General features: G+C 37.7%; 2 protein-coding genes across 2 annotated transcripts in view; one reads left to right on the top strand and one right to left on the bottom strand.

Moving 5' to 3' along the window:
* On the top strand, window positions 1–25,558 carry LOC112055924 (organic solute transporter alpha-like protein). Its single transcript, XM_052885985.1, has 7 exons — window positions 1–296; window positions 4,383–4,531; window positions 12,324–12,472; window positions 13,627–13,713; window positions 22,584–22,680; window positions 23,463–23,709; window positions 24,407–25,558. Exons 1-7 carry the CDS (start codon window positions 152–154, stop codon window positions 24,616–24,618), a joined length of 1,086 nt encoding a protein of 361 aa, XP_052741945.1. The 5' UTR covers window positions 1–151; the 3' UTR covers window positions 24,619–25,558.
* Window positions 25,554–27,961, bottom strand: part of LOC112055921 (myosin-2 heavy chain) — a 7,977-nt gene continuing 5,569 nt past the window's right edge. Inside the window, exon 6 of the mRNA XM_024096213.2 lies at window positions 25,554–27,831. Within this exon, the coding sequence (XP_023951981.2) occupies window positions 26,017–27,831 (1,815 nt within the window). The 3' untranslated portion in view covers window positions 25,554–26,016. The remainder of the gene's footprint in view (window positions 27,832–27,961) is intronic.

Consider the following 27,961-nt stretch of genomic DNA (forward strand, 5'->3'; position numbering starts at 1 on the left):
GGCGGTCGTCAGTGTAGAATCCAACGTCGGGCGAACCTGTACTATACAGCTCACGACAGCGTAACGATATTTCGTAATACAGCGGAAAACAAACATGGTTTCACTTTCTATGAATTAAAAACTATTTTGACCGGTTTCGAAGTTATCGATAATGGATTTGTTGAGTGCTGCAAGCAACGGAGTCGCTGCGGCTAGACATCTGAGCTCTGTTCCTCCAGAATTAAACAATGCAGTTAACACAACTCTACTATGCCATAGCTATAGTCTTCAACCAGATTTCGCCTCGTATTTTGCAGGTATTTAATTTTTTTTTAAATAGTTATAGAGTTACAAAGGAATAGAGCGTTTTTAACCGTCTTTTTTTAAACTTTGTGCTTTGTTTATAAAGCTGCTTTGTTTGAAAGTTGTGAGAAATTTTAAAGACTTGATCTATTGTGTATTGTGTGCCTTGATCTATTATAAAGGTGTACCTAATCCGGACGCTTGTTTAGGCTTAAGTTAATTTTATTCATGATTTTTAATTTCGTAACCGGTACTAAGTAGTATAACAAACAAAATCCTTAATGAAAATGTAAAAAAAAAGCTTTCACTTCGATTCTTTCTGACCAAATTGAGTTTGTTTTTTCTGTATTTAAGTAAAGGGGAATCGAACCTAGCACTTCCTACTTGCGACGTCGACATTCGTATCTCGTCAGTGATCTCAGGTCGGTGACCCGGAGACGTATAATTACGTGAAGTTATGGCAATAAAGCCTTAACTTGACTCCTGTTTATTTATGAGGCTACTTCCGGTTTTGTTGACTTCCGGAAAAGTGGTAAATGTTAACGAAGTACCTACTATTTTTAACTACTATTTTTAACCCCGACGCAAAAAGAGGGGTGTTATAAGTTTGACGTCTGCTAGTCTATTCTGTAATCATATCTTTATAACTCGCAAGTGCGAGTTTCGAGTTCACCTCTATCTCTCTCTCTGTTTAACACGATACTATAGAATGAGAAAGATAGCGGTGAGTTCGAAACTCGCACTTGCGAGTTATACAAAATATCGTTAGAGAATAGCCGTGCTGTTTGTGTATGGCATGGTAGCTCTCAAACGGATGGACTGATTTCGATGCAGTGTTTTTCATTTGGAAACCAGTTTTCTTGCAGTGGTTCTTAGCTATATTTGTTTAATATCGGTCCAGCAGTGTAAGAGTATCAGCTGTTTTCCAAAATAATTACTTAAAGCATTTTGGCGTATTTACTAGTGCTTCACGCTTGCCAGTTTAATCGTTAATGACAATTAATTGTTCTGATGCTCCAACCAGAATGGTCACCAGAGAAACCGACTCTTAGATAACTCACATAAGTAGGTACTTACCGTAATTTTGCGAGGGTTTTTTTTTTAATTTTAATACCTAATACCTAAATCGGCTTACGTAGCATTACAAGCTTCTTAATAAAAGAACCTCGAATGGGTTCTAAATTATTATTCTGGCACATTTACCTAACCCATTCAGAATACAAGGAAAATTTGGTTTGAATCAATCAACTAATTGACCAAACCCAATTTACAAATAGAATACCATACTCAGCATTATAAGCCTAATTGAAATATTAATAGCTTAAAGCCGTTAGCCATTGACGGTCAATTATTCTCACGTTTCTGCAGCGCAAACGACAGCGAAGACGTTTCATAAGTCGAGCCGTCATGCACGCAGCGACCAATACACGATCAGTTATAGTCGTGGGTGCTGAAGAAACTTTTAAAACGTTTAAAATTTTGAAAGCTTAAACCCTTTCTTGCGTATCTATGTCTCCATAACTAACGGACGCCCACGACTTCGCCAGCCCTTAGACCTCCGGCTCTCGCAAAATCCGTTCTTAGCGGACGTCTACTATATTCTACCTCCCTGCCTAATTTTAACATTGTACGTTAAACGCATTCCGCATTGGGCCATCGTGGTGGACTATTGGCCTAACCCCTCTCATTCTGAGAGGACACTTGAGCTCAGCAGTGAGCCCAATATGGGATGATAATGATGAATGATGATGACGGTAAACATAAAGTTTAAATTCGAATAAGACGTGTCATAGACGAAATGTTCGTCGACGAGTGTAAATAGCGGTATCGCACCCCAGTAGTGCTATTCTATAACAATTATATCTCGACAGTGAGAGTTTCGAATCCTTCTATATCTCTCTCTCTGTATATCACGATACTGGATACGGAGGCACTTAAATTAATTAATACCTAGTATGAGTTAACAATTATTCTTAGACCAATTAATAAAACACAGAGACGTATTAATTATTTTATTGTCTTTGTTATTGAGCTGATTGTTTCAATTAACACGCTTCATCATCATCATATCAGCCGATGGACGTCCACTGCAGGACATAGGCCTTTTGTAGTTACTTCCAAACATCACCCTACTGAGCCACCTGCATCCAGCGAATCTCTGCGACTCGCTTGATGTCGTCAGTCCACCTGGGGGGGGGGTCGGCCAACACTGCGCTTACTAGTGCGGGGTCGCCATTCCAACACTTTGGGACCCCAACGTCAATCGGCTCTTCGAACTATGTGCCCCGCCCATTGCCACTTCAGCTTCGCAACTCGTTGAGCTATGTCAGTGACTTTGGTTCTTCTGCGGATCTCCTCATTTCTGATTCGATCACGCAGATATACTCCTAACATAGCTCGTTCCATCGCCCGCTGTGTGACTCTGAGCCTTCTTATGAGGCCTTCTCCTTCTTCTTCTTATCACTGGCTACACGCACTATTCGAAGACTTTTGTCTTCAGGCACTGAGGAATTTCGGACGAAAAGATTTCATAAACTAATGTACATTGACACTGGACTTACATACCATAAAAAACAAATCTATAGCAAAAAAATATAAAAAGAACATATTTCAATAAACGAGTACATATTCTGTTTAAATTAATAGTTAATAAAACATGAATAATAATAATTAATGTATACTGTACCTACTGTCCATTGTCTCAGAGCGGAATTTAAAAAAAAATACTTTTACTGAGAAAAAAAAACAATAGGAAACTTAAGCTAACTTATCCTAATAACTATATACAAATTATGTTCACGTAGAATGGTTGCATCCATTGCGCCACGGAGGCCGTCTTATAGTTTTCTTTTTTTTTTTAAATCAGTAAAAGTTTTCGGACTGGAGTTGGGAAATTGGTGTGGCACCCTCGTGCCTCGGAGAGCACGTTGAGCCATCAGTGCCGGTCTTTATTATCATTAACATCTGATAGTGGTTATTAATGAACTAGCTGCGCCGCGCGGTTTCACCCGCGTGGTTCGCGTTCCCGTAGAAATATGGGGATATTATATAGCCTATAGCCTTCCTCGATAAATGGGCTATCTAACACTGAAAGAATTTTTCAAATCGGACCAATAGTTCATGAGATTAGCGCGTTCAATCAAACAAACAAACAAACAAACAAACAAATGAACAAACTCTTCAGCTTTATAATATTAGTATAGATTTTAACATTATCACCCTAAGCTCGTCAACCCGCATTGAATCAGTCTAGTGAGACCTGCCCCTGTAGCCAAGTCGTTGATTCTGTTTCTACGATCGCAAACGCTTCGAAAACTAGATAAATGTATGGGAACGACAGATCTTGATCACGTGACCTGTCGATAGCAAATGTCATTCCCATACATTTTTCCAGTATTCGAAGCGTTTGCGATTGTAGAAAGAGAATCGACGTGCCACTTGGTTACAGGGGCTGAGCCTGAGTCTGCCTGTCAAAATAGGGTGATATTGATGATGATGATGATGATGATGTTGTCGTTTGTAAATTATTGTCTGTGATAGCCCAGTGGATATGACCTATGCTTTTGATTAGGATGCCTCCAAACTTTTACAGTTATGTGATTTTACCTCAAACGGTGAAGGAAAAACATCGTGAGAAAACCTGCATATCTGAGATTTTTCTTAATTCTCTACGTCTGTGAAGTCTGCCAATCCGCACTGGGCTAGTGGACGTGGACTATTAACCTAACCCTTCTCATTCTGAGACCCGTCCTCAACAGTGAGCCGAATATCAGCGGTCTGCTTCCATACGTAGTTGATGTCCCCTGGAAACGTACGAAGCGTTTGGTTCTTCGTTCCTGATCCGGACTGCGAAGTTAAATAAAAAAAAAACCATAACATTGCCTGTGGTCTCCACACTAGATTGATCTGTATCGTGGAGACCAGGTAGGATTTTCTAATGCTTTCCGTTGGACTAGGACTAATTACAAAAAGTTATGGAAGGCATCTTCTAGGAAAGCGCGTTCATTGCTTACTGTCAAGTATGGTTGCAGTCAAGCGCTATCCTATATAATGTAAAAAAAATGAGTTGTTAATGATGAAATATTATTGTTTGTCAACAGTTCTCAAAGGCAACGCATGGGCGATCTGGTCATGCGGCCTGTTGGTTCTGCTGACGCTGTGCATCCTCTACGCAGTCACCCTGAGGTCAGCCCTCAAGTACTGGAAGGACTCGCGTACCAGCGTCGCCATTGTGCTTGCTGTATACCCTGTAAGTTATTAGTTTTGACGGCCTCCGTGGCGCAGTGGTATGCGCGGTGAATTTACAAGACGGAGATCCTGGGCTGATTAAGGTTTTCTTAATTGGTCCAGATCTGGCTGGCGGGAGGCTTCGTCCGTGGCTCGTTATTGCTTACCACCTTATCGATAAAGTCGTACCGCTAAGCATTTTAGCGCTCCGGTGCGATGTCGTGTAGAAACCGAAAGGGGTGTGGATTTTCATCTTCCTACTCGCAACAAGTTAAGTACCATCACTTACCATCAGGTGAGATTGTATTCAAGGGATAACTTGTAAATAATAAAAACAAAGTACCGAATACCCATTTACAAGGCAAACTTAGGAATAGGAAAACAGTACGAATACGCCTACTTTTGAGAATACATAACAATTTGCTAAAACATATTTAACGGATTTTCATGCGGTTATCATGACTAGAGTGGTTCATGGGGAATTATTTTAAAAGATTTTTTGACAAAATATAAAAATTGGTTGAAATCTATACAAATATTATAAGGTTTATAAGGTTGTAGAGGGTAATTTCGGGATCTACTAAAACTTTTTTGAAAATTCTTTTTTACCAATAGAAGCCACTTTATTTGTAAGTGTCATAGGCTATCGTTTTCCCTCGGGGATGTAAACTGCGCGGGTAAAACTGCAGGGCGTCTGCTAGTATATTGTGGACGGTATTCGTAGCTCGATGTCCTTTTTTTAAGGTATTAGGAAGCATGGCAGGCCTTTAAAATTATGTTGTGGCCTGATATTGTTTGTGGTGAAGATATTGTCGTGTTTTCAGGACAACGCTTGTCAGATGGCATACATAAAAGGGCACGGATGGCATACTCTATTTTTAAGGGTAGCTAGTTCTATGCCCATCCCATATCCATTCTTTCTTTTAAAAAAATAGTCTCCGCATTGACATTAAAAAAATATGGATCTTATTTATAAAAAGTTACTTTGAAAAAATAAAAAAAAAATACAAATAACTATTGTATCACTAAACGTCTCCTTAAGCCTCGAAACTATTATTACTGGAAGTCGATTTCAATAGAAAAGTCGATTTTGATAGGTTATTGCACAAAGAGTACGTTTAACGGAAATTCAGCAATAGGAATTCTTGGTAACTTATAACATACCAAGAATGCGTAGCATTTACATCTATACTTATAATAAATCTGTAGAGAGGTCAATTTTGTACATGAAATATATTTCCAAAATAACTATCAGGGTGTGATTAGTGGTCGATACTGATGCCAAAAATGCAATCAGTAAAATTTTTGTCTGTCTGTCTGTCTGTCTGTCTGTATGTTCTTTATAGAAACAAAAACTACTGGACGGATTTAAACGAAACTTGGCATAATTATTTTTCATACTCCTGGGCAGGTTACAGTATACTTTTCATTACGCTACCATCAATAGAAGCAGAGTAGTGAAGGGAAATGTTGAGAAAACGGGAGAAGTTACTCCATTTTTAAGCTTCTGTCGCCGTCGCATGGTCCCTGCCATAGGAGTAGAGTAAGGATAGGGTAAGGCTAGGGTAGTGGTAGGGTAAGGATAGGGAAGTGGTAGGATAGGGATAGGATAGGGTTAGGGTAGTGGTAGGGTAGGGGTAGGATAGGGGTAGGGCGGGAGTAAGGTAGAGTAGGGGTAGGCATAGTAGTAGGAGTTTCACGCAGACGAAGTCGCGGGCGTCCGCTAGTATTACATAAAATAAACATTTAAAATCAATGTTTTCTAGTATGATTCTCATGCTGTAAAGAGAATATCCGTCGAGGCTGCCATCACTATTTTAAAATTTCTCATAAATATTAATAAGTAAAAAGTTAATTAATTATTTTTAAATTCCGTTCAGCCGTAGATTTTTGATTTCAGAAATTTAGATTTTATTTTTGTTAACTATGAATCTTTTTTAATTGATTTTAAAATTAAAATAATAATCGATGGTATATATTATTTTATTTCATGTTTAAAAAGTTGTGTTGTTATTTTTTTTTATATATTCACTATAATTTCTTTTGACGGACGTTACCACAGGTGTATTAGAATGATTGACTTGTTTACAATTCATTAAACAAATGCCCACATTACTAGTGCAACAAATTAATCAAATTAATCGGCAACATGCATCCTTTTGCAAGTTGTTTCGCTGTTTCTTGATATAAACGAGCGCTGTTGCATAAACCGACGTTCTGCCGTTTCGTAACCAGCTAATGGTGACGACCAAAGGCTGTGATTATGTACGTACAGTCGAGGTCGGAAAGGTGATGGGTAGGCAATTTTGCAAGGTGTAGAAAGTAACTTATATTCGCAGCACACTGTACAGTGAATATGTACCAGAAATAACGTTTATTATATTACTAGCGGACGCCCGCGACAGACAGGCGTATTACTTTCGCATCATTTTATAACGCTCAAAGATCGAAAACGCTCAGTGAGCGGAAATTTCATTGGAGCCATAACACAAACGCAATGTGGATGTTTAAGTGTGACCACAACGCGTTATGAGCTATTTTTCCGCTCACTGAGCGTTTTTGATTTTTTAGCGTAATATATACAATAATCAATTAAAATGGAAGTATTTGTCTGTGATTTGTAAATCACGTCCCAAAATAAAAAATTAAAAAACTATTTATTATAATGCGGGACTACATGCACGATAAAAAAACGTTATGTGAATTGTTATATGAAAATTTTTAATAATGGTGATAATATAAAGATACTTGGGTGATTTTATTGTAGATTTCTTCTCATACTGGACGCGTTTGAAACCACGACTTAAATATAACACCACTCTTACTCTCACTCACCTACATTACATTAATTAAAAAAAATATTGACCATTAAAAATACGATTTTATTGATTTTTTGTAATTTTGACTTACTGTGAAAATTTGTTTAACTGTCTTAATTGAATTTTTCAATGAGATATCTGCGCGAAACAATATCCTTATAGTTAACTACCTTTAATTATGTAGTTAGCGTGTTACCTATGTAATGTACCCGTATACTTAACAGTTGACCATAATCAGTTAAGGCCGTGGGAAAATACAGTTTCACATTAGGTATTATTTAATAAAAACTTAGTGAATAATGGCTAAAAAGTACAATTAGCGAAATTATGATAATGTTATTACGTATATTATTATACACATTATATACATTTACTATTGGTGTATTGGAGTTTCAAAAATGTTTTTTTAATTAGAGGCACTAGAGGTAGGTAAGTAAGGACGAAGTCGTACGAGTTATGACATTACTTTGTTATTTTTTAAGTTATTTATTGACTATGTTATTGTATGGAAAACAATTCTATTTAAATTCTAATTAATATTACAATTGTAAATATAGGATACATAGAACTCTTATATAGGATACGAAATGTTTTCAGTTATTGTACGTGGATACTATATTAAAAATCGAATGAGTGACATGGATTTTTGTTCAAATAAAGAAATAAAGGAATTATCTATTACATATCTTTGGTTAGGTAAAGCCCCAAAACGAATATTTTCCTAAATACCCATGTAATAAGTAAATTAGGTATATATTTTAGAGATATTATTTACCATCTAATATATAAAATTCTCGTGTCGCGGTGTTCGAACTTGAACTCCTCCGAAACGGCTCGACCGATTTTGATGAAATTTTTTGTGCATATTCAGTAGGTCTGAGAATCGGCCAACATCTATTCTTCAAACCCCTAAATCCTAGGATAGGGTAGTGGTAGGGTAGGGGTATGGTATAGGGATAGGGTAGGGGTAGGGTAGGGGTAGGGTAGGGGTAGGGTAGGGGTAGGGTAGGGGTAGGGTAGGGGTAGGGTAGGGGTAGGGTAGGGGTAGGGTAGGGGTAGGGTAGGGGTAGGGTAGGGGTAGGGTAGGGGTAGGGTAGGGGTAGGGTAGGGGTAGGGTAGGGGTAGGGTAGGGGTAGGGTAGGGGTAGGGTAGGGGTAGGGTAGGGGTAGGGTAGGGGTAGGGTAGGGGTAGGGTAGGGTAGGGGTAGGGTAGGGGTAGGGTAGGGTAGGGTAGGGGTAGGGTAGGGGTAGGGTAGGGGTAGGGTAGGGGTAGGGTAGGGGTAGGGTAGGGGTAGGGTAGGGGTAGGGTAGGGGTAGGGTAGGGGTAGGGTAGGGGTAGGGTAGGGGTAGGGTAGGGGTAGGGTTGGGGTAGGGTAGGGGTAGGGTAGGGGTAGAGTAGGGGTAGGGTAGGGGTAGGGTAGGGGTAGGGTAGGGGTAGAGTAGGGGTATGGTAGGGGTAGAGTAGGGGTAGGGTAGGGGTAGGGTAGGGTAGGGTAGGGGTAGGGTAGGGTAGGTTTATGGTATAGGGATAGGGTAGGGGTAGGGTAATGGTAGGGTAGTTGTAGGGTAGGGTAGGGTAGGGGTAGAGTAGAGGTAGGGTAGGGGTAGGGTAGGGGTAGGAGTATAGTAGTGTAAGGTAGGGATAGGGAAGAAGTGCAAATAAATAAATTAATAAGTCAAAGCGAAGCTTGAGCGAGTCCGCTAGTATTCATATAGAATTATGAAACATCGCTCTGTCATTTGAAACAACTATAATAATTTAGGCGTAGGCTTACCTTTATAGGGAAAACCATTACTATAATTAGTAGGTTAAGTACTTGTAGGAAACTAGAATAATATGACATACCTACGACTTTTCAGAGATTCATAATCTATTTCCATATATTCGATATAAACAGTTTTCCCTGTACACAGGGAATTAGTTTTAATTTAATTAGAAAAAGATTTTCTCAGATTTAAACGAGAGACCTTGGTAGATAGATTGGCTTAATACTAGTTTAGCAGATAAATTGTGCTAATAAATAAATAGTAAATCGGTAACAATAGCTGAAAAAATCTACTTAATAAGGGAAGTGAACCGAATAAAATATAAAAAAAACCGTTGAATTGTTTTCCGCGATGCTATTTAACTTTTGAAATTCGATTTCAGTAATCTATACTTACAAGATAGTAATTATACAACTTCGTTTTAAAAACATCCAATGATCCGTGTATACTAGGATCGTTTGAAAAGTTCGTAGCCTAATCTATATCGAAATATCATGCATTTTTTAAATTACAGTCATTTTAAAGCCACATTATTCAGTAGTAATAGTGTAAAATCGAGCATCTTCTAATAGTTGAAGGCAGCGTCTATGATGGATGGTTCTAGTCTTTCGAATTAGTGGTTCGGCAGAGGAGAGACGGCAATAAATTCAACACAGCTCAATAGCAACTAAAACAACATTAAATAATTACCCACAGTTACATACATAACAGTAAAAAAACTTCTTCAGTAAATTAAATTTGTTTCTCTATTCGAAACCAACGGCGTGAGTGCGCCGACTCGCACTTGCCCTTTTATGACGTGTATTATATTTCGATATCTTACACTGAATCACTACTTATCATCGCATGAGATTCTACTAAAGCTCACATCTTTGAAATAGCCAACTTTTATTGTAAAAAACTAAAAAATATACATAAATGAAGGATAGGTCGATAGAAACTTACGTAATTTACTTATTTACTATGTTATAGATAAGATTATTTTTAGCAACGACAATAATGTTGAACCAAACAAAGCAAAAACAAATAAGAATGGAAAGTGTTTGCAAAATCAACTATTCGTTATTTGATAAGTAGAAAATAAACAAGTACCTAATGTTTATTAAAAAAAGGTTTTATAGCACTTAATAACAAATAATACCCCTGCAATCTTTTGTTACGACTCATCACTTATCTACTTTTGTCTACATTTACTTTTAGGATTGACGTTCATAGATAACATCGCATTTTTGTACCTTTCATTTTAAATTTTTAAAGTGTAACTAATAAAAAAAAGTCGGATTTTCCTTCCTGACGCTATAACTCCAGAACGCACGAACCGATTTCCACGGTTTTGCATCCTTTGGAAAGGTCTCGGACTCCGTGAGGTTTATAGCAAAGAAAATTCAGGTAGGGGTAGGATAGGGGTAGGGTAGGCGTAGAGTAGGGGTAAGGTAGGGGTAGGGTAGGGTAAGGTAGGGTAGGGGTAGGGTAGGGGTAGAGTTGGGTAGGTGTAGTTAAAAGTTTACATCGGGTTTCACGCAGACGAAGTCGCGGGCGTCCGCTAGTGTGTAATAATTTTAATATTTTACTATTAAAATGAATAACAATGTCGTAATCTCATTATATGACATAACCAGACATTTCTCATAGGAGGTTAAATTTTGAGAGGTATATTTTGTAATGTTTGCAACGAAAAAGAATGGCCACCTTCTGTTAGATAATGTTTTGAAGTTTTTTTAAATTGTAGTGTTTTTTGATAGGTAAAAAAATGTAAAACGAACTTGAACGAGGTGGAACTTCCAGGTCATCCCTGAAGCTCCTCGTGCAAATCGAATTGTCGCTTTATAGCAAAGAGGAAATGTGTATACAATTAACATATAAGATTATTGCTTTACAGTAACGATTTTTTTTAACCCTTATTCTAATATTTTTCAATTTAAATGTCTAATCTTTTATTGTAAGCAAAGTGTGTGTGTTTTTTCAGTTCGTATAATAATATTATTGTACTCAATTAATAATTTTTCATCGGACAGTATTAGACTCAGCAATGATCACCATGAGGATGACAAACAATATTGACCAGGCCCGACGGCGTAACGTGCTCTCCGAGCCATTTAATTACAATTACAGGCTGTTACTGAGGAAGGGGGAAAAAACCAAAATTTGTTTAATCCACCATGACGATTAAGCTTCGTAACTAATATCCTAAGCACTGAACCAACAGACATTTATAGGCATAGGAAAATCGGTAAACACATAGTGATTTTTAAACTTCCAGAGTTTATAACAGCACGACAATAAATAGTCAAAGTTTACAAGGCTAAACTCCAACGTGACATTGAACGTCAGAATATTATAATGAAAATCAATAACTTTGATCTATTCGATATTTACATGCACGAGCCTGTTAACCGACTCCAAAAAGTCGGAATATATTTATTTTTACTCGAAGCATAGTGAGTTGAAGTGCTCGACTCGAAATGTGCTCGAAGACTGATTTGAAAAGTTCCTTCTTTTCTACGGTAGGTCCTAGTATGTAGTCTCCAGATGGTCCTATAGAATTTTCACATCAAATTTCGGTTCGGAAGTTTGTTTACCTCCCCAATACCCATGAAAGCAAACTTCATATAGGAAAAATCTGCGTAATTTTATATCATGTACCTACCTACTTCTGCATAATTTTTAGAGTTCCGTAGATTTCTTTAAAAAAGAACCTTCCTTGTACACTTTAGTGTCTGCCTGTCTATCAGTCAAGACATTCGGTAATGCGTGGAGGTATCAAGTTGAAAACTCAGGTCTACTTCTACGGTCCCATGATGTTGTGAAAAATCAAATTTGCAAGTATACGTAAAAAAATATTTCCATTCCGTTTAGTCCAGTTTTTAGGGTTCCGTTCCAAGAAACCCTTGTAATTTAGCCATGTCTATCTGTCAGTCCGTCCTTCCGCCTATCCGTGGTGTAGTGCAAAGACTATTACTACTAGAAAGCTGTAAATTAGCATGAGTATGTACATTGAAAATGTTAACAACGTCGTAAAATATTAAATTTAAATTAGTAAAAATTTTTTTTTACGGTATTTCCCCTACATGTAAAGTGGGGATGAATTTTTTTACTCGTTTAATTCATAGTGTGGGATATCGTTTTCGGTAATTTTGTGCATTACATATGGGATTTAACTTACGGAACCATAACTGAGTATGGCCGGACACGCACTTGGCCGGTTTTTCATTTGTAATATCTCTTTCAGGTGGTAGCGGCAGCCGCTTTGTTAGCCACAGTTCTGCCGCGGGTTCGAGTCTTGTCTGAGGCTGTAGCGCAAGAGGCGGTCATGGTCGCCATGTATCATTTCTATTGCCTTATTATCGCCGAATGCGGCGGCACTACTCAACTTATCAGGTAAATGGTTATCTATACTAATATTAGGAAAGATTTGTTTGTTTGTTTGCATAGCCTCTGAAACTACTGAACCGATTTGACTTCTCCTATTGAGAATTTGAATTGAAAATTTCTTTGAAGAAAGTAAACTCACTATCTCATATCCCGACCTTGTGATTCTAAATCGTATAGGCTAAGCACTGAACCATCGATTCAGATACTTTAATCATCATTACCAGCCCACCATATTCGGCACACTGTTGAGCACAAGTCTCCTCTAATTAAGGTTGAGATTAGGTTAATAGTCCACCACGCTGGCCCAATTAAGCCCCAAAAAGAAAATTCTCAGGCATGTAGTTTTCCTCCTTCCTCATTTCCAGGATGTTTTCCCTTGTCATAACATTGAAACATCCAATCCAGGATGTTTCGATGTTTTGACTGTTTTGAGATACGTAATATTTAGATTCTTTAAATGCACATAACAGAAAAGTTGGAGGCGCATGCCCCAGACAGGATTCGAATCTACACCCTCCGGAATCAGAGGCAGAGGTCATATCCACTGGACTATCACGACTCTCATTATCAATAACAACCCATCATATTCGGCACACTGTTGAGCACGAGTCTCTTCTCAGAATGAGAGGGATTAGGCTAATAGTCCACCACGCTAGCCCAATGCGGATTGATTGGCAGATTTCATATACATAATTTCTTTATTTATTTATTTACGTACACTTACAATATACATATAGAGACATACACAAATAATATATAACTAGCTCACATTGACTTATACGTACATCTATGACAAGTGCACACAACATTCACTAAAAACTAAAAAACATGTCAACAACAAAAACAGTCAAATATCACACAAGGAACAAAATAACAGATATAACTTAACTTAATTATTATGGGGAAGAACTCACCATTTTCTTCTTCTATTCTTTACCAAGTTTCAGAAAATTTTCTGGTATGCAGGTTTCCTCACGATGTTTCTCTTTCACCGTTTGAGACACGTGATATTTAAATTCTTAAAATGCACACAACTGAAAACTTGACGGGATTCGAGCCTACGCCCGTCGAATCGAAGGCCGAGGTCATATATACTGGGCTATCACGACAGTTACTCAACGAGTAGATAGTTTGTCCTGACTATGCTTAATATTTTTCAGACGATCCGAAGGCTCTCACATGGAGACCCGCGTACTGCCTTGCTGCTGTTGGCCATGTTGTATCCTGCCTAGGCCACGGGTTCAGAAGTAAGTCAGCTACAGCCTATTTGTATCAGCTCAGTACTGCAAGCTATCCCATCTGCTATAGAGGAGAGAGAGGAGGATTTGGAATAACATATCTGCGATAAGTGGTATATAAAGTGGTATGCGCGGTGGACTTACAAAACGGAGGTCCCGGGTTCGATCCCCGGCTGGGTCGATTGCGATTTTCTTAATTGGTCCAGGTCTGGTCTGATGGTAGGTATAGGCCGTGGCTAGTTACCGGCAAAGACGTAACGCCAAGCGAAATAGCGTTCCGATACAATGCCGCGTTGAAATCGTCAGAGGCGTGGGTAGAATGTACCTACTTGTAAGTAAGCCCGCTTCCATCTTCGAATGTAGCCTCATATAAAGCTTGGCAACTTCGTTCGTAACACGGGGTGTGTAGCGATGAATGAAAAACCCAAACTGATGTACCTCACTTCCACGCACGCACGATTTCACACCCGCGCAATCTTTCCCCTCGTCACCCGCATATCATGGGAGTGTCATCAACGAACTTGCCAGACTTTTGCTGTCAAAGGCTAACTCGTCAAAGAATAATTAAAAAAAAGTTAGCAATGTTAATTGCTGATTTTTACCCAGTCATTAGTTAACTAATTTAGTCGTACATAGTAGGAACATAATCGTTACATCGCATTCGCACCCTCTGTAACTACACGCAAGGTCAAGGGTAAAATAAAACGCGACGAAACGAAAAAATAACCCACTTAATGGAAAAATAATGACACCCTAGGCGGAACGCACATTCTCTGCCACTCACCGCAAGTTGGAAAAATTATTACCTTCAAGAAAATTAGTGAATAGGCATTTTCTATACAAGCGTCTTCCAATTTAGACCGCGTATACTGCTATTAGCAGTCAAGTGCAATGCTAGCCACAAACGGTCAATTATTGTCACGTTTCTGAAAAGCAAACGGCAGTACCCACGCGGCATACTATAGAAGTCATGTACCAACACACGATCAATTTTAGTCTTGAGTGCTAAAGAAACGTGAGAATAATTGACCGTTTGTGGCTAGCATTCATTCAAAAATTCAAAATTCAAAATACATTTATTTCAATTAGGTTTAGTTTACAAGCACTTTTGAAAGGTCAAGATTATGACATAATTTAATTTAATCTAATGGTGGTAATAATAGTCGAAAACTTAAAATTAAAGTTACGACGGTCCCAAACGCGCCTTGGTCCGAGAAGAGCCCACAACAAACTCAGCCAAGGTTTAGTTAAATTAGCCTACCTCTAGTAAATAAATAACTGTGCAGTGTCTTTATTAAAAAAAATCATACATACAGCCGAACGTAGAACCTCCTCCTTTTTGGAAGTCGGTTAAAAAGGAACGTGTGCATCTCGCGACATTCGACAGAAGTGATAACTTAAACCTGCTGGTGTATGCGTGAGAGAAAGAGAAACAAGACAGAGCAGTTCCGTAACGCGTTACGTTTGCCTTCCATTACTTCAAAAACCACGCGATTTTACAAAAATATCAGCTGATACGTCGAAGATACTTCATATACTCGTATATTCATATTGTTTATTACTTTAAGCACAAATTGAATTTTTTCTATATGTGCGGCTAGTTACGTATAGTGTGCGATCGGTGAAATTACACCTATTAAGTAATTTGTTATATAATAATTATATCCACTTACTCATATGACTTTAATAAACACGCTTCGACGTGAGTAGCAATTTCTTCTATAAAGTAACTAATACTCGACCATTATTGTTAATGACTCAGGCTTTTATCATGATTATTATTGGTCAGGGGAAAAATGGCAAATGATTCTGGTATTTTTAATGATGTAATGAATTAATCAAAAGTATTAAATCATCTAATAACCCCAATTTGAATAGGACAGGAATTTGTATTCCTTAAATATCTGATTCGATATATCAAGTTATTTGAGGTTAACTTTTTTCTGATTATGTGAGTGTCGTAGGCTAATGAGACCTCAGCGGCGTCACCGAGATGTAGGCTCTACACTCTACAGTCTAGATAGATCATGGAAGTTTGAATACATCGGCATTTGACTGAGTGATCTATCTATCTATCTTCTATACTATAATAAAAGAGTAGAAATCGAGTGTCTGTACTTTGACCAAATTTAAGTAAAATCAAGTTAGGGCGATTAGAAATGAGCAATAGAATACAAAAATATTTTTTTTAATTTTCTTGTCTGTCTGTCTGTCCTTCTGTCTGTATGTTCGCGCTATTCTCTGGTTCTACTGAACGGATTCTGATGCAGTTTTCACAAATAGATTAAGCAAAGTTCAGGGCAACATATAGGCTTTGTTTCATTAAGATCGGACAGATAGAAAAAAAGTTATCTTGAAAAAACCGGATTGCTCAAATTGATTCGCAGGCGTTATTTGGAAAAACGAGTTTTCCACTAAAACTGTGTAATATCGACATTAAGGCACATATTCTATACTCAACTGAACAATTTGTTTGTTTATTTGGTGAACGCGCAAAGCTAATCTCAGGAATTACTTAAAAGTTCAGGTTCAAACTGAATAATTCTTTTTGTGTTTAAATAGTCACATTGTCTGCTTTTTATCGTATAATGGTATGCAAGTTTTATTACTGTTTCAAGCAATAACTACTTATTAGATTGACCTAAAAGCAAATCATTCATTTTGGGCCTTTATGAAAGTGCCGGCCAACAAACAAAAATAGCACGAATTTGGCGCAATCTATCTATCTTCTATACTATAATAACCTATCTATACTCGAAATTTACTTAGATGACTTTTTTACACAACAATAATGGCCGACTATGAATCAAAGACAATCAGTAGGGTTGAGAAGTTAACGGCGGGCATCGGAACGATATCAAGTAGGTATCGTTATAACTGAAATACCTAAACTAAAACATCCGTTACTATACTACGTTATCTTAAAAGGGAACGTATAGTAACGTTTGTCGGTTGTGTGCATTTTAAGAAATTAAATATCACGTGTCACAAACGGTGAACGGTGCACGGTTTATGCCTATGGGTACGCGTGGTTAAGAAATGGGGTAATCTTTTTTTATTATTATCTATACTAATATTATAAAGAGGTAAAGTTTGTAAGTTTGTAAGTTTGTCACATTTTTTAAATGGGGTAATCTTCGGAACTACTGGTCTGATTTCAAAAATTCTTTCACTAGTAGAATGCTACATTATCGGGGAGTGCTATAGGCTATATTTTATATTAGTATCATATATATTAGCCGAGTTATCACAGTTTTTGTCATACAGGTCGGACTGAAAATCCTCTAAAACAGACTTATTCGCATGCGCTGCCTTAACTATTGTGTAAAATTGAAATTAATGTATGGAGACTTTATGTATCTTTAAAAGTTCTACAAAAAAGTCCGCGACACCATATATCTACCTTCTATATATTAGCAGATATAGTACCTTTTGTGTTTTAAAAATTATTAATTTTATATACTTAGGTTTACGTCATTATTTATACAACTAAACTTTAATCCTTATTAAAATAAATTATTTAATAATCACAAGGATATTATGGAGATAAGATTTGCCCTTTACAGTATGTTAATTACTTAAATAGTTTCGGAGATAATACAAAATTTCTAAAAGACGCAGAAATTCCGCTATATGACGCCCGGCGCTTTCATTTACGCAGTTCCCGTTCCCGTGTGAATATGGGGATCAAACATAGCCTATGACACTCGCAAATAACGTAGCTTTCTATTGGTAAAACAATTTTCCAAATCGGTCCAGTAGATCCAGAGATTACCTCCTACAACCACACGAACTTTACCTCTTTATATTATTAGCATAGAAGTCTCTATTTCTCTTGGTCATACCACCACTCTCGAAGGACTGGACCGATTTTGCTAAGGGTAGGAGTAAGATAGAGAAGTTACAGGGTAGGGTAGGGTACGGGTAGGGAAGCGTAGGGGTAGTGTAGGGGTAGGGTAGGTTTAGGGCCGGGTTTAGGGTAGTGGTAGGGTAGGGGTAGAGGTAGGGTAGAGGTACGGGTAGGATAGGGAAGTGGTAGGGTGGGGGTAGGATAGGCGTGAGATAGGGGTACGGGTGGGATAGGGGTAGGAAAGGGATAGGGTACGGGGAGGGTAGGGGAAGGATGGGGGTAGGGGTAGGATGGGGGTAGGGTGTAGGTAAGGTAGGGGTAGGGTAGGAGTAGGTTTGGGGTAGGGTAGGGGTAGGGTGGGGGTAGAATAGATGTAGGGGTTGGGTAGGGTTGGGGTAGTGGTAGGGTAGGGGTAGTAGTAGAGTTGACATCGAAATTTACGCGGACGAAGTCGCGGGCGTCCGCTAGTTATAAATATACTTAAACAATACACATCACTATCTAGCCCCAAAGTAAGCATACAGAGTAGCTTGTGTTATGGGTGCTAAGATAGTTGATATTATAGTATTAATATACAATTATATACTACATATAAATACTTATATACACTCATGCTCATCACACAAATATTTTCCAGTTGTGGGAATCGAACCCACAGCCGTGGATGCAAAAAGCAGGGTCACTACCCACTGCGCCACGCGGCCGTCTCTTTCTTTAATCTTTTGGGGACGTACTAACGTCCAAGATTTGCTTATACTTCAAAAAAGTGTGCACGTACCCACGTACATACTGGGTGTAAGGGACATGATACCGAAAACTGCGTGAAGAGGTTAAATTTAGTTTCCACAACGATATTTTAAATAACAATTACGTGGGAAATGAGAAAATTCAGATTTTGAAAATTTTGAGCACGCAATGTACAGCTAACAATGCGATAACAACGCTCCGCAATCTACTGTGTACGTACGAGTAGGTACGTACGCATCGACAGCAAATCGGCTGGCTACACTTACCTATCTAATACCTATTTTTTATACTTTACAAGTTTTTAACTAGGTACAGGTAATTAACTTACTTCAGGTTGTTTCTCGTTTACGAGACGTTCTGTCGTCATAGTAGGTACAATATTCATGAGTACTGAATTGATTTGATCTAAGCATTTCAAGACTTCTCAGTCAACACACACAAACACACACAATACAAACGACACAATTGTATGAGTATTCGTTACAGAAAATCACTACTAACATAACATAGAACATACACAAAGGTTTTTGAATTTTGGTTTGTTTGTCAACAGACCGTCGAACACGAACTAAAGAAAAAATAGCGTAGCGTCTAGCGAAAGGACCTAAAGTTTCAATATTTTGAAAATACCTATTAACCACGCCGCGCGGCTTAGGTTAGAGAGAGATAGCAATTATTTTCCTCGGCACCGGCGGCGGTCGGCAATACAACGTCGCGCAGTTTGTTTGTGACTTTGTATAGATAGATACCTATTAGTCGTGACCTGCCTATTTGACCTCTTGGAAAACAGCTGATCGCGCGCATTTTGCAAATTAAATTTACATTGCTAGTTTTTGTTAAAATTTTGATTTGACGATTTTTATTAAAAATCGTATTGAGATAATGTTATCCATACCAGTGTTTGAATAATGCTACTATTCGTAAGATATCTTTTACGCTATAGAATAACGTGAGCATATGTATTGTATAACATTTTTATTAAAAAACTATTTTTAAAAATAAAATGATTATAAAATATTTCATTTTCCCATCTTTAAACTAACAACATATCAATTATTAAAGAATCATTCATTATCATTTATCGATAAGTTAACGCTCGATGTTATTTACCCATCCTTGCTTTTCATAGACAATCTAGCGTTACGAAATGTCAAATTGCCGTAATCGTAGTTAAGCTGTGCAAATTAATCTTGTTGTGATTTTGTTTTTCAGAAAATAAATGTGAATAAATCGTAAATTCGGTGTAGTTTTTGGTGTAATTCGTACTGTATGCGTATAATAAAGGATTTAGACACTTTGTTCTTTAGAAATTACGTATAACGTAAGTGAAATATGTGATTTTAGTGACAAGACGGGTTTGTTTTGGTGATAAGACTTCTAAGAAAATTTTTGGTATATACTATCTATCTATCTATCTATCTTCTATCTATCTTCTATCTATCTATCTATCTTCTATCTTCTATATCTATCTATCTATCTATCTATCTTCTATACTATAATAAAAGAGTAGAAATCGCGTGTCTGTACTTTGCCCAAATTTAACTAAAATCAAGTTAGGGCGGTTAGAAATGAGCAATAGAATACAAAAATATTTTTTTTAATTTTCTTGTCTGTCTATCTGTCTGTCCTTCTGTCTGTATGTTCGCGCTATTCTCAGGTTCTACTGAACGGATTCTGATGCAGTTTCCACAAATAGATTAAGCAAAGTTCAGGGCAACATATAGGCTTTGTTTCATTAAGATCGGACAGATAGAAAAAAAGTTATCTTGAAAAAACCGGATTGCTCAAATTGATTCGCAGGCGTTATTTGGAGAAACGAGTTTTCCACTAAAACTGTGTAATATCGACATTAAGGCACATATTCTATACTCAACTGACCAATTTGTTTGTTTATTTGGTTGAACGCGCGAAGCTAATCTCAGGAACTACTTGAAAGTTCAGGTTCAAATTGGATAATTCTTTTTGTGTTTAAATAGTCACATTGTCTGCTTTTTATCGTACAATGGTATGCAAGCTTTGTTATTGTTTCAAGCAATAATTACTTATTAGATTGACCTAAAAGGAAATCATTCATTTTGGGCCTTTATGAAATTAGTGCCGGCCAACAAATAAAAATAGCACGAATTTGGTCAAATTCTGTACATAGAAGATATTTTAAAAAAAAATATTAGAGGGCATTATACAATCGATACAAAATATTTGTTTTGATTTCTTGTCTGTCTGTCTGTCCGTATTTTTTGTTGACCGGGCATCACGCTGAAACTACTGAATGAATTCAAATGAAACTTAGCACGGTATGAGAATATAATACGGAGCAGGATAAAGTATACTTTTAATAATGAAAATAAAATCTGAAGGCGGTGAAATAGGGGTAAAAAGTTTGTATGAAAAGTCCTCCTTTTTTTCTGGTCAATTTACCCAAGAACAAAAAACATCGCGGCCTTTTGCCGCGCACTTTATTATAGACCGCCCTTCGGCCAGGAGCTTATGATAGGGCCTCCGGCCGTGGTTACGGCTGGGTATTTTACCCAAGCACAAAAAACGGAACGCGCGGCCTTCGGCCGCGCACTGTATTGTAACTCGACCTTCGGCCGGCAGTTTATGATACAGCCTTCGACCGTGACTACGGCTGGGTATTTTACTCAAACAAAAAAGAAGCGCGGCCTTCGGCCGGGGGTTTGTGATATGGCCTCTGATCGTGGCTACGGCTGGGCATTTTACCGATGCACAAAAAACGGAACGCGCGGCCTTCGGCCACGCACTTTATTGCACACCGGCCTCCGGCCGGGGGTTTGTGATATGGCCACTCATCGAGGCTACGGCTGGGCATTTTACCGATGCACAAAAAACGGAACGCGCGGCCTTCGGCCGCGCACTTTATTGCACACCGGCCTCCGGCCGGGGGTTTGTGATATGGCCACTCATCGTGGCTACGGCTGGTATTTTACCGATGCACAAAATACGAAACGCGCGGCCTTCGGCCGCGCACTTTATTGTGCACCGGTCTTCGGCCGGGGGTTTGTAATATGGCCACTCATCGTGGCTACGGCTGGGCATTTTACCGATGCACAAAAAACGGAACGGGCGGCCTTCGGCCACGCACTTTATTGCACACCGGCCTCCGGCCGGGGGTTTGTGATATGGCCACTCATCGTGGCTACGGGTGGGCATTTTATCGATGCACAAAAAACGGAACACTTTATTATACACTGTATTGGTTACCAAGCATTTTACCCAAGCAAACAAAACGCGCACTTTATTGTATAGGGGTTATGATTTTGTATTTTTCATATATAAAAAATTCGAAAATGTAAATAGAAGGGGCGAAGGGTTCGAAAATGTACATCGATTTTCACGCGGACGAAGTCGCGGGCATCTGCTAGTTAACAAATAAAGGACGAATTTTTCTCGAATGTAAAACAATGTAATGGTTGGACAGACATAATATTTTACAGTGTACCTATTGCATATTGGTAGATATGCATTACCCATATCTCCCCTTTTGGAAGGACTATCTTCCCCTGTACTGTTTACACTATCGAACCACGCTACATTAAATGGATATAGTTCCTATGCCCTAACTGGCAATAAATAAAGTAATGCTAGTTTCACATAACTTTGGATAGACATCAAATCCTCCCCATATTTTACAGATGGGGAAGATATACCTTTCTTAAGTTAGTTCTTGAGATAAGCTAGATAACTCATGATGGGTATAACCATGCCCAACCAATATAAATCATCGACTTTTAAAATGCACAATAATATAGGAAAGTATAGATTAGAATGCGCTGCCTCGTCTAAAGCCTTTATCATTATCAACCGATAGAGGTCCACTGTCATAGGCGTCCTTTAAGAACTTCGTAACGAGACAGTTTAGAGCCCAGGCAGCCCAGCGGTACCTGCAACCCACTTGATATCGTCGGTCTATCTATAGTAAAGGGTTGACCAACACTGCGCTTTTTGGAGATTTCCGGAGTTGCCATTCCCGCATCTTGGGACCCCAGCATCCATCACCTATTCGAACTATATGCCTTAGAGACACTTTAGCTTAGCGACTCGTTGAGCTACAAAACGTTCAAAACCGTAGGTACCTACATAATTTTGCTTAGTTGCTTGGAATCTCAGGGCTCACAAACTGCTTCAGTCCCAATATTCTTTTAAGTTCTGAAGTCTAAACGCGTCTTCCGAAAAGGGAGGTAGGATAAAATCTTTCAACATCTCTTGGACCTTGGACGAATTTAAGTCGACGCACATTTTAATAACACATTTTTTGTTGCAGGAAAAGTTTAACTTGGTTGCGATATCTGGTACTGCAGATGCCTGTAATCCAAGCGATTCTTTACCTCATTGTCCTCGTGCTGTGGGCTGAAGATATGGTATGTTTACACTTGATTAGATAAGTAATGCTATCATTGTAGCTTGTATTGTTTGTTTAAATATTTGCTTATTTCTAATTATTATTATAGTTATATTTCCTTCTAATTATACGAATTTGCCGACAAATTAATCGTTATGTACCTATTAATGTGTGAAATTCTGTGACTGCCTTGTAATAGATTGATGATCGATAAATTTAAAACGTTGGACATTGACTGAAATTGATACGACGTCTCTTGCCCAAAACATCCGAAAAAATTGCATGACACGAACTGATTCATATGCTCACATCCTCAGCAACTTCCCTTATGGTAATTCGACGATTTTCAAAAACAATTTTCTTCCGATTTTCAAAAACTTCGACGATATCTTTTGTTGTTGATGTGCTAGGGGCGTACAGAGATTCGCCGATGGCATCTTCTTGGCAATCTTGGAAACAACATTTCAAAGTTTTACTTAAAGCAGACTTACCATATGCCATTTTCAACATTTCAAAAGTTTTAGAGTACCTACTTGATTTCATTTTTCACACAAAAATTGATTGGAATTCTTTTTTTATAATAACAGAAAATCGCCGAGCACAACAGAATACCTGTTACCTTTCTATCTGTCAAAAACAAACTAAGTATGCTATATATTTGAAACTCTGAACATATGGGAGATGTGTACCAACAATAACAAAAAATTGATAACCCAATGTACATTGCCCGTGAAAACTGAAAAGTCATCTTAGGTACTTTTTGAACACCCCTCGTACATGTAATTTTTCTTCAATTTTCAGATGTTGTATTTGAACAGCTTCATATACATCCAGCCGTTCATCGCAGCTTCGATACTCTCAGGAGTTTGGGGTATCATTATGTGTGTTCGAGTAGCTGAATCGACGGGAGCGAAGCCGAGACCACGGTTCTTGGCGATACAACTGGCTCTAGTGATAGTCAAATTGCAGTGCGGTTTCGCGAAAGTTCTGCCCGACGTGGCAACCTTGCCTTGCATCATGGCATTGCACCCATCAGTATATGTAAACTGTAAGTATTGTCTGTCTGTAATAAAACAAGCCGTGATAGCTTAGTGGATATGACCACTGTTATGATATCGGCGGACGTAGGTTCAATCTGGTTCGGGTCATACACCACCAAATTATCAATTATTTTTTTATAACTTAGCCCTTGACTACAATCTTACATGATGTTAAGTGATGCAATCTTAGATGGAAGCGGGCTTAGGAGATGGATGGAAATCTAAGCCTTTTCGGTTTCTTTTTATTCTTTACAAGTTAGATTCGTTGACTACAATCTTACATGATGGTAAGTGATGATGCAATCTTAGATGGGTAACTGGCTAACTTGTTAGGAGGCATGAAAATCTAATCCTTTTCGGTTTCTATACGACATGGTATAGCTAAGTCGCTTGGCGGTATATCTTTATCGGTAACCGGTAACTAGCTTAACTTAATTCTTTCTTAGTATCTCAATGCTTAATGCATATTGCATATTATAAAAAAAACGTACCTGTCTACTTGACAACCTCCTCCTTTTTGAAGTCGGTTAATATAATTAAAGTGTCTGTTTGTGATTATATTCGATTATTTTAAGCTTTTAAAATTATCTGTCAATCCGCAAGTTAGTTCATGATGAGCAATTGAGAAAACACAGTTATCTTCAAAGACATACATTTTAATTGTATTTATATGTATGTATGTATAGATGACAATTTCTTTTCCAGTGATACATAACATTGTAATGATATTGGAGATGCTGTTGTTGTCAATACTGGCGTGGAGACTGTACCGCGTGCCGCCAGGGAAGGATGCGGAGAAGGTGCAACACGTAGTCATCGCGGTGCTCGAAGACAGCCTCAGCTCTTTGGAGAAGATCAGTGACATCGGAAGCCATAAGACTTATAGCAATAAAAATGACATCAAGCGTGATGACTAATGCCATTTCCTTTTTGTATTTAGTGTTTATCATTCTGAGATTACATGCGAAATTTTGAGGGTGTGCGTCTTATAAGCCCAGTGGTTCCCAGTTTTATTTGAGTCTCATTTTTTTTATGTTGCATAAGCTTGACTACAATAATGCCTCATGGAAATGATGAGGTTTAAGATGAAACGCGCTTGCCTAGATGCCTATTCCCTCTTGCCTTGAAGGTGCTCAAATTAAACGTGTCAGGAACACAGATGTCAATTTCTAGCGCGTCAACTGCCGGAAGCCTGCAGGCAGGCCGCAAATAAATGTTGACTTCCGGCCTTCGCTCGAGTGCCGCGTAGAGCAAGCGAGACATGCGCATTGCAGACCAAAAAGGTCGAGTGTCAAGGCACTTGGGGCTAGAAAACTATGTCTTCATACAGGCTCTAAAGGAATAAAAACAACTGTCGTAAATTCTGTTTTGAAAAAATAGACTTACTTAGTCTATGTGCAGAAATACGAAGAAAGAATCACTTCATTGAACATTTTTTTTGTAAACTCAATACGGCCTAGTACTACTACTACTTACTTTCGTTGCCATCCTAAAATCATCGATCTAAGTAAAATAATTTGCCGACCTCCGTAGCGCAGTGGGATTCGCGGTGGATTTACAAAATGGAGGTCCTGGGTTCGATCCCCGGCTAGGCTGGTGAGGTGTTCTTAATTGTTCCATGTCTGGCTGGTGGGAGGCTTCGGCCGTTATCACAATAAAAAGAGTATTTTCATGTAAATAGGAAATTACGTAATTTAAGTTGTGATCTGATATAATTTTAAGATCTTATATTTTTACGTTGTGTTTTTTGTCTTAGATTGGATGAACTTTTTTTTTATCGAGTAGGTATCAAATAATGTACCTGATTTATATTTTATTAATTTTTGCAAACAACAAAAATAAAACCAAACCAGTGAATATATTTGTTTTATTTTTTTTACCATGGTTGTTACAATAAATATTTATATTATTTAAATTTTTTGAGGGTGACAGTGGCGGATTTATAAATTTGCGGCCAGTATATAATAGGCTATAAGTAGGTATATAATACCTACATGTAAAGTATATTTTACACAAAACATTGATTAGGAAATCATTATGTACATATTGTATGCTAGGCTAAAACTGTACCATTTAGATATTTTGTTATGAAACGCAGCTATTGATTTTTGCGATTGCAAGTATTGAATGCCGAGAAAGCAAAGGATTTTAAAATTGAATCATGAACGGAGCAAGGTGTTTAAAAAAAGAATCCCGAGCTACGCGATATATAGACTAGTTGAGAATTTTGCACTTTCAAGTTTTGTTGCCTTTCAGTTTTTTATTAAAAACCACGATTACTTATATGTATAGAAGGCTAAACAGTACAAAGGGTTTTATTCGTTTGGTAAGTCGTCATTTTGTGATGTGTCTTCAGTATCTTCAGAAGGAGTACCGGATCGAGAGTTTTCAGAACCGTAAATGTTATGAAGTTCCTCTAACTTGTAATGTATTTTCACGCCTTTTGTCGCTGTTTTGTTTACTTTGTTCACTAGAGATTTAGTTTGTTCTTCCAGTCTCTTCAAACGAAGATCGCGGGCAGCAAATCTTGCTTCATGATCTAATTCTTTAGACGAAGATGGTTCAGGATTTGTTTTACTACTATTACTTTCTGATACTAAGCCATAATCTTCATGATTATTATCGTCCTGTAATTGTTCATCGGACGTCTCATTATTTGGAACCTCATTCTGGCATTTATTATGTAAAACTTCTAGCTTAGCAGTTATTGCAGATCCGGTTTCAAGAGTTTGGGAAATATTTTTAACTAATTCAGAACATCCTTGTTCTAAATTTTCTAAACGTTTATCTTTCAATTTAAGATTTTCATCTTGTCTTTTTATGTCTTCTAGTATTACTTTAAAATCAACATTTTCAGAATCTGTTGTAGTTGTTTCTGCTAAAGACGTGAAATCAACTTTATTTGTAGTTTGATCATCATTAAGATTCGACTCCGAATTTGTATATTTTGATAAAGGTTCACTAGTATTAGAAGTTTCTAAATCATTTTTTAGGATCTGATTTTCATCAGAATTATCAGAGCTCACATTTTCTGGTAATTCGTTTACAATATTGTCAGGTAAAATAAAGTTTTCAGTAATCCTTAAATTTACATCCTCACTCTGTCTGCTGGATGATGGTCTATTAAGTATACCATCTAAAGTACTATTTATTTGATCACTCAATTTAGCAATCGTTTGTGTTTTTCTGAGTAAATTACTACCACTATTTTCTAATCTTTCAAGTCTTTTGTCTTTTTGGGCCAATCTTTCATTTTGTTCCCTAATACTTTTTAATATAGCGGCAGGATCAATTGTGACATGCACAATATTACTAGTAGAGGTTCCAGGGATTTCTGGATTATTTTGAGTAGTTATATTATTTAAATTTTCATTCGTACTTGCAACACTACAATCTGGTGATCTTCCAGCGATAGAGTGTTCTTCGTTAGTCATATCAGCTGCTTCATCTTCAGTCTCTTCGCAAAATTTCTCATTTTTAAATAAACTTTCACTATTAAAAGAATCTGACACATCATCACATTCCTGGTTCTCTTCTTGAGTATCCAACGGTAGATCTGCTACATCTAATAAATCACTAGCAGGATCTTCTCTTTCTGCAGCTAGATTGAAGTCTGCACTAGAATCTATGTTTGTCTCAAATGACTTTTTTAGCTTTTTCTTACATTTTATCTTGGGCTCTACATATTCACTCTCATCGTTTGACTCCGATGATTCCTCAGACTGTTTTTCATCACTATATCCACTTTCAGCTGAATTATTGATTGAAGCTAAGTCTGGCTTAAGTTTTCTATTTGAGAATTCGGTTCTTAGTTTTTTCCAGTCCTTTTCAGACTGTGTATTTTTCTCTCTCGCTTGTTCCCACTTATCGCGACAATATTCGAGCTCCTCTTTCAGTTCATTCAGTAACTTTCTCTTTTGCTGTAATTCGTATTTAAGAATTTTTTCATGTGTGTGTAATTGATGGTGGTGACGTCGTAATCTCCCGACCACATTCCATGTTTTGCTAAGTTCATTTGTAACAAGACACAGTCTTCTCTCTTGTTCTTCCAGACGTGACTCTAAATGAGTATTTAGCTGTTTCGTACGATTGACTTCTTTGATTAAGGTTAACTTTTCCAATATAAGTTCCTGAAAAGTAAAAACGTTTTAAGATAATATTGTAAGAAATATGTTAAAAGGCTGATGAACTAACTGGCGCATCTATTACCCCTCGTTGCAGAAAAAAGTCGTAAGAAATGTTGGCTGTTGGCTTCATTCC

Source organism: Bicyclus anynana, chromosome 16 (genome assembly GCF_947172395.1).
Source record: "Bicyclus anynana chromosome 16, ilBicAnyn1.1, whole genome shotgun sequence".
NCBI lineage: Eukaryota > Metazoa > Arthropoda > Insecta > Lepidoptera > Nymphalidae > Bicyclus > Bicyclus anynana.

What these genes read in the sequence shown, in the direction of transcription:
- LOC112055924 (XM_052885985.1), top strand. Translation starts at nt 152, where the DNA reads ATGGATTTGTTGAGTGCTGCAAGCAACGGAGTCGCTGCGGCTAGACAT. An exon ending in TTGTGCTTGCTGTATACCCT is followed by an intron (nt 4,532 to 12,323) that starts GTAAGTTATTAG and finishes TATCTCTTTCAG; the next exon opens with GTGGTAGCGGCAGCCGCTTT. An exon ending in CCCATCAGTATATGTAAACT is followed by an intron (nt 23,710 to 24,406) that starts GTAAGTATTGTC and finishes TTTCTTTTCCAG; the next exon opens with TGATACATAACATTGTAATG.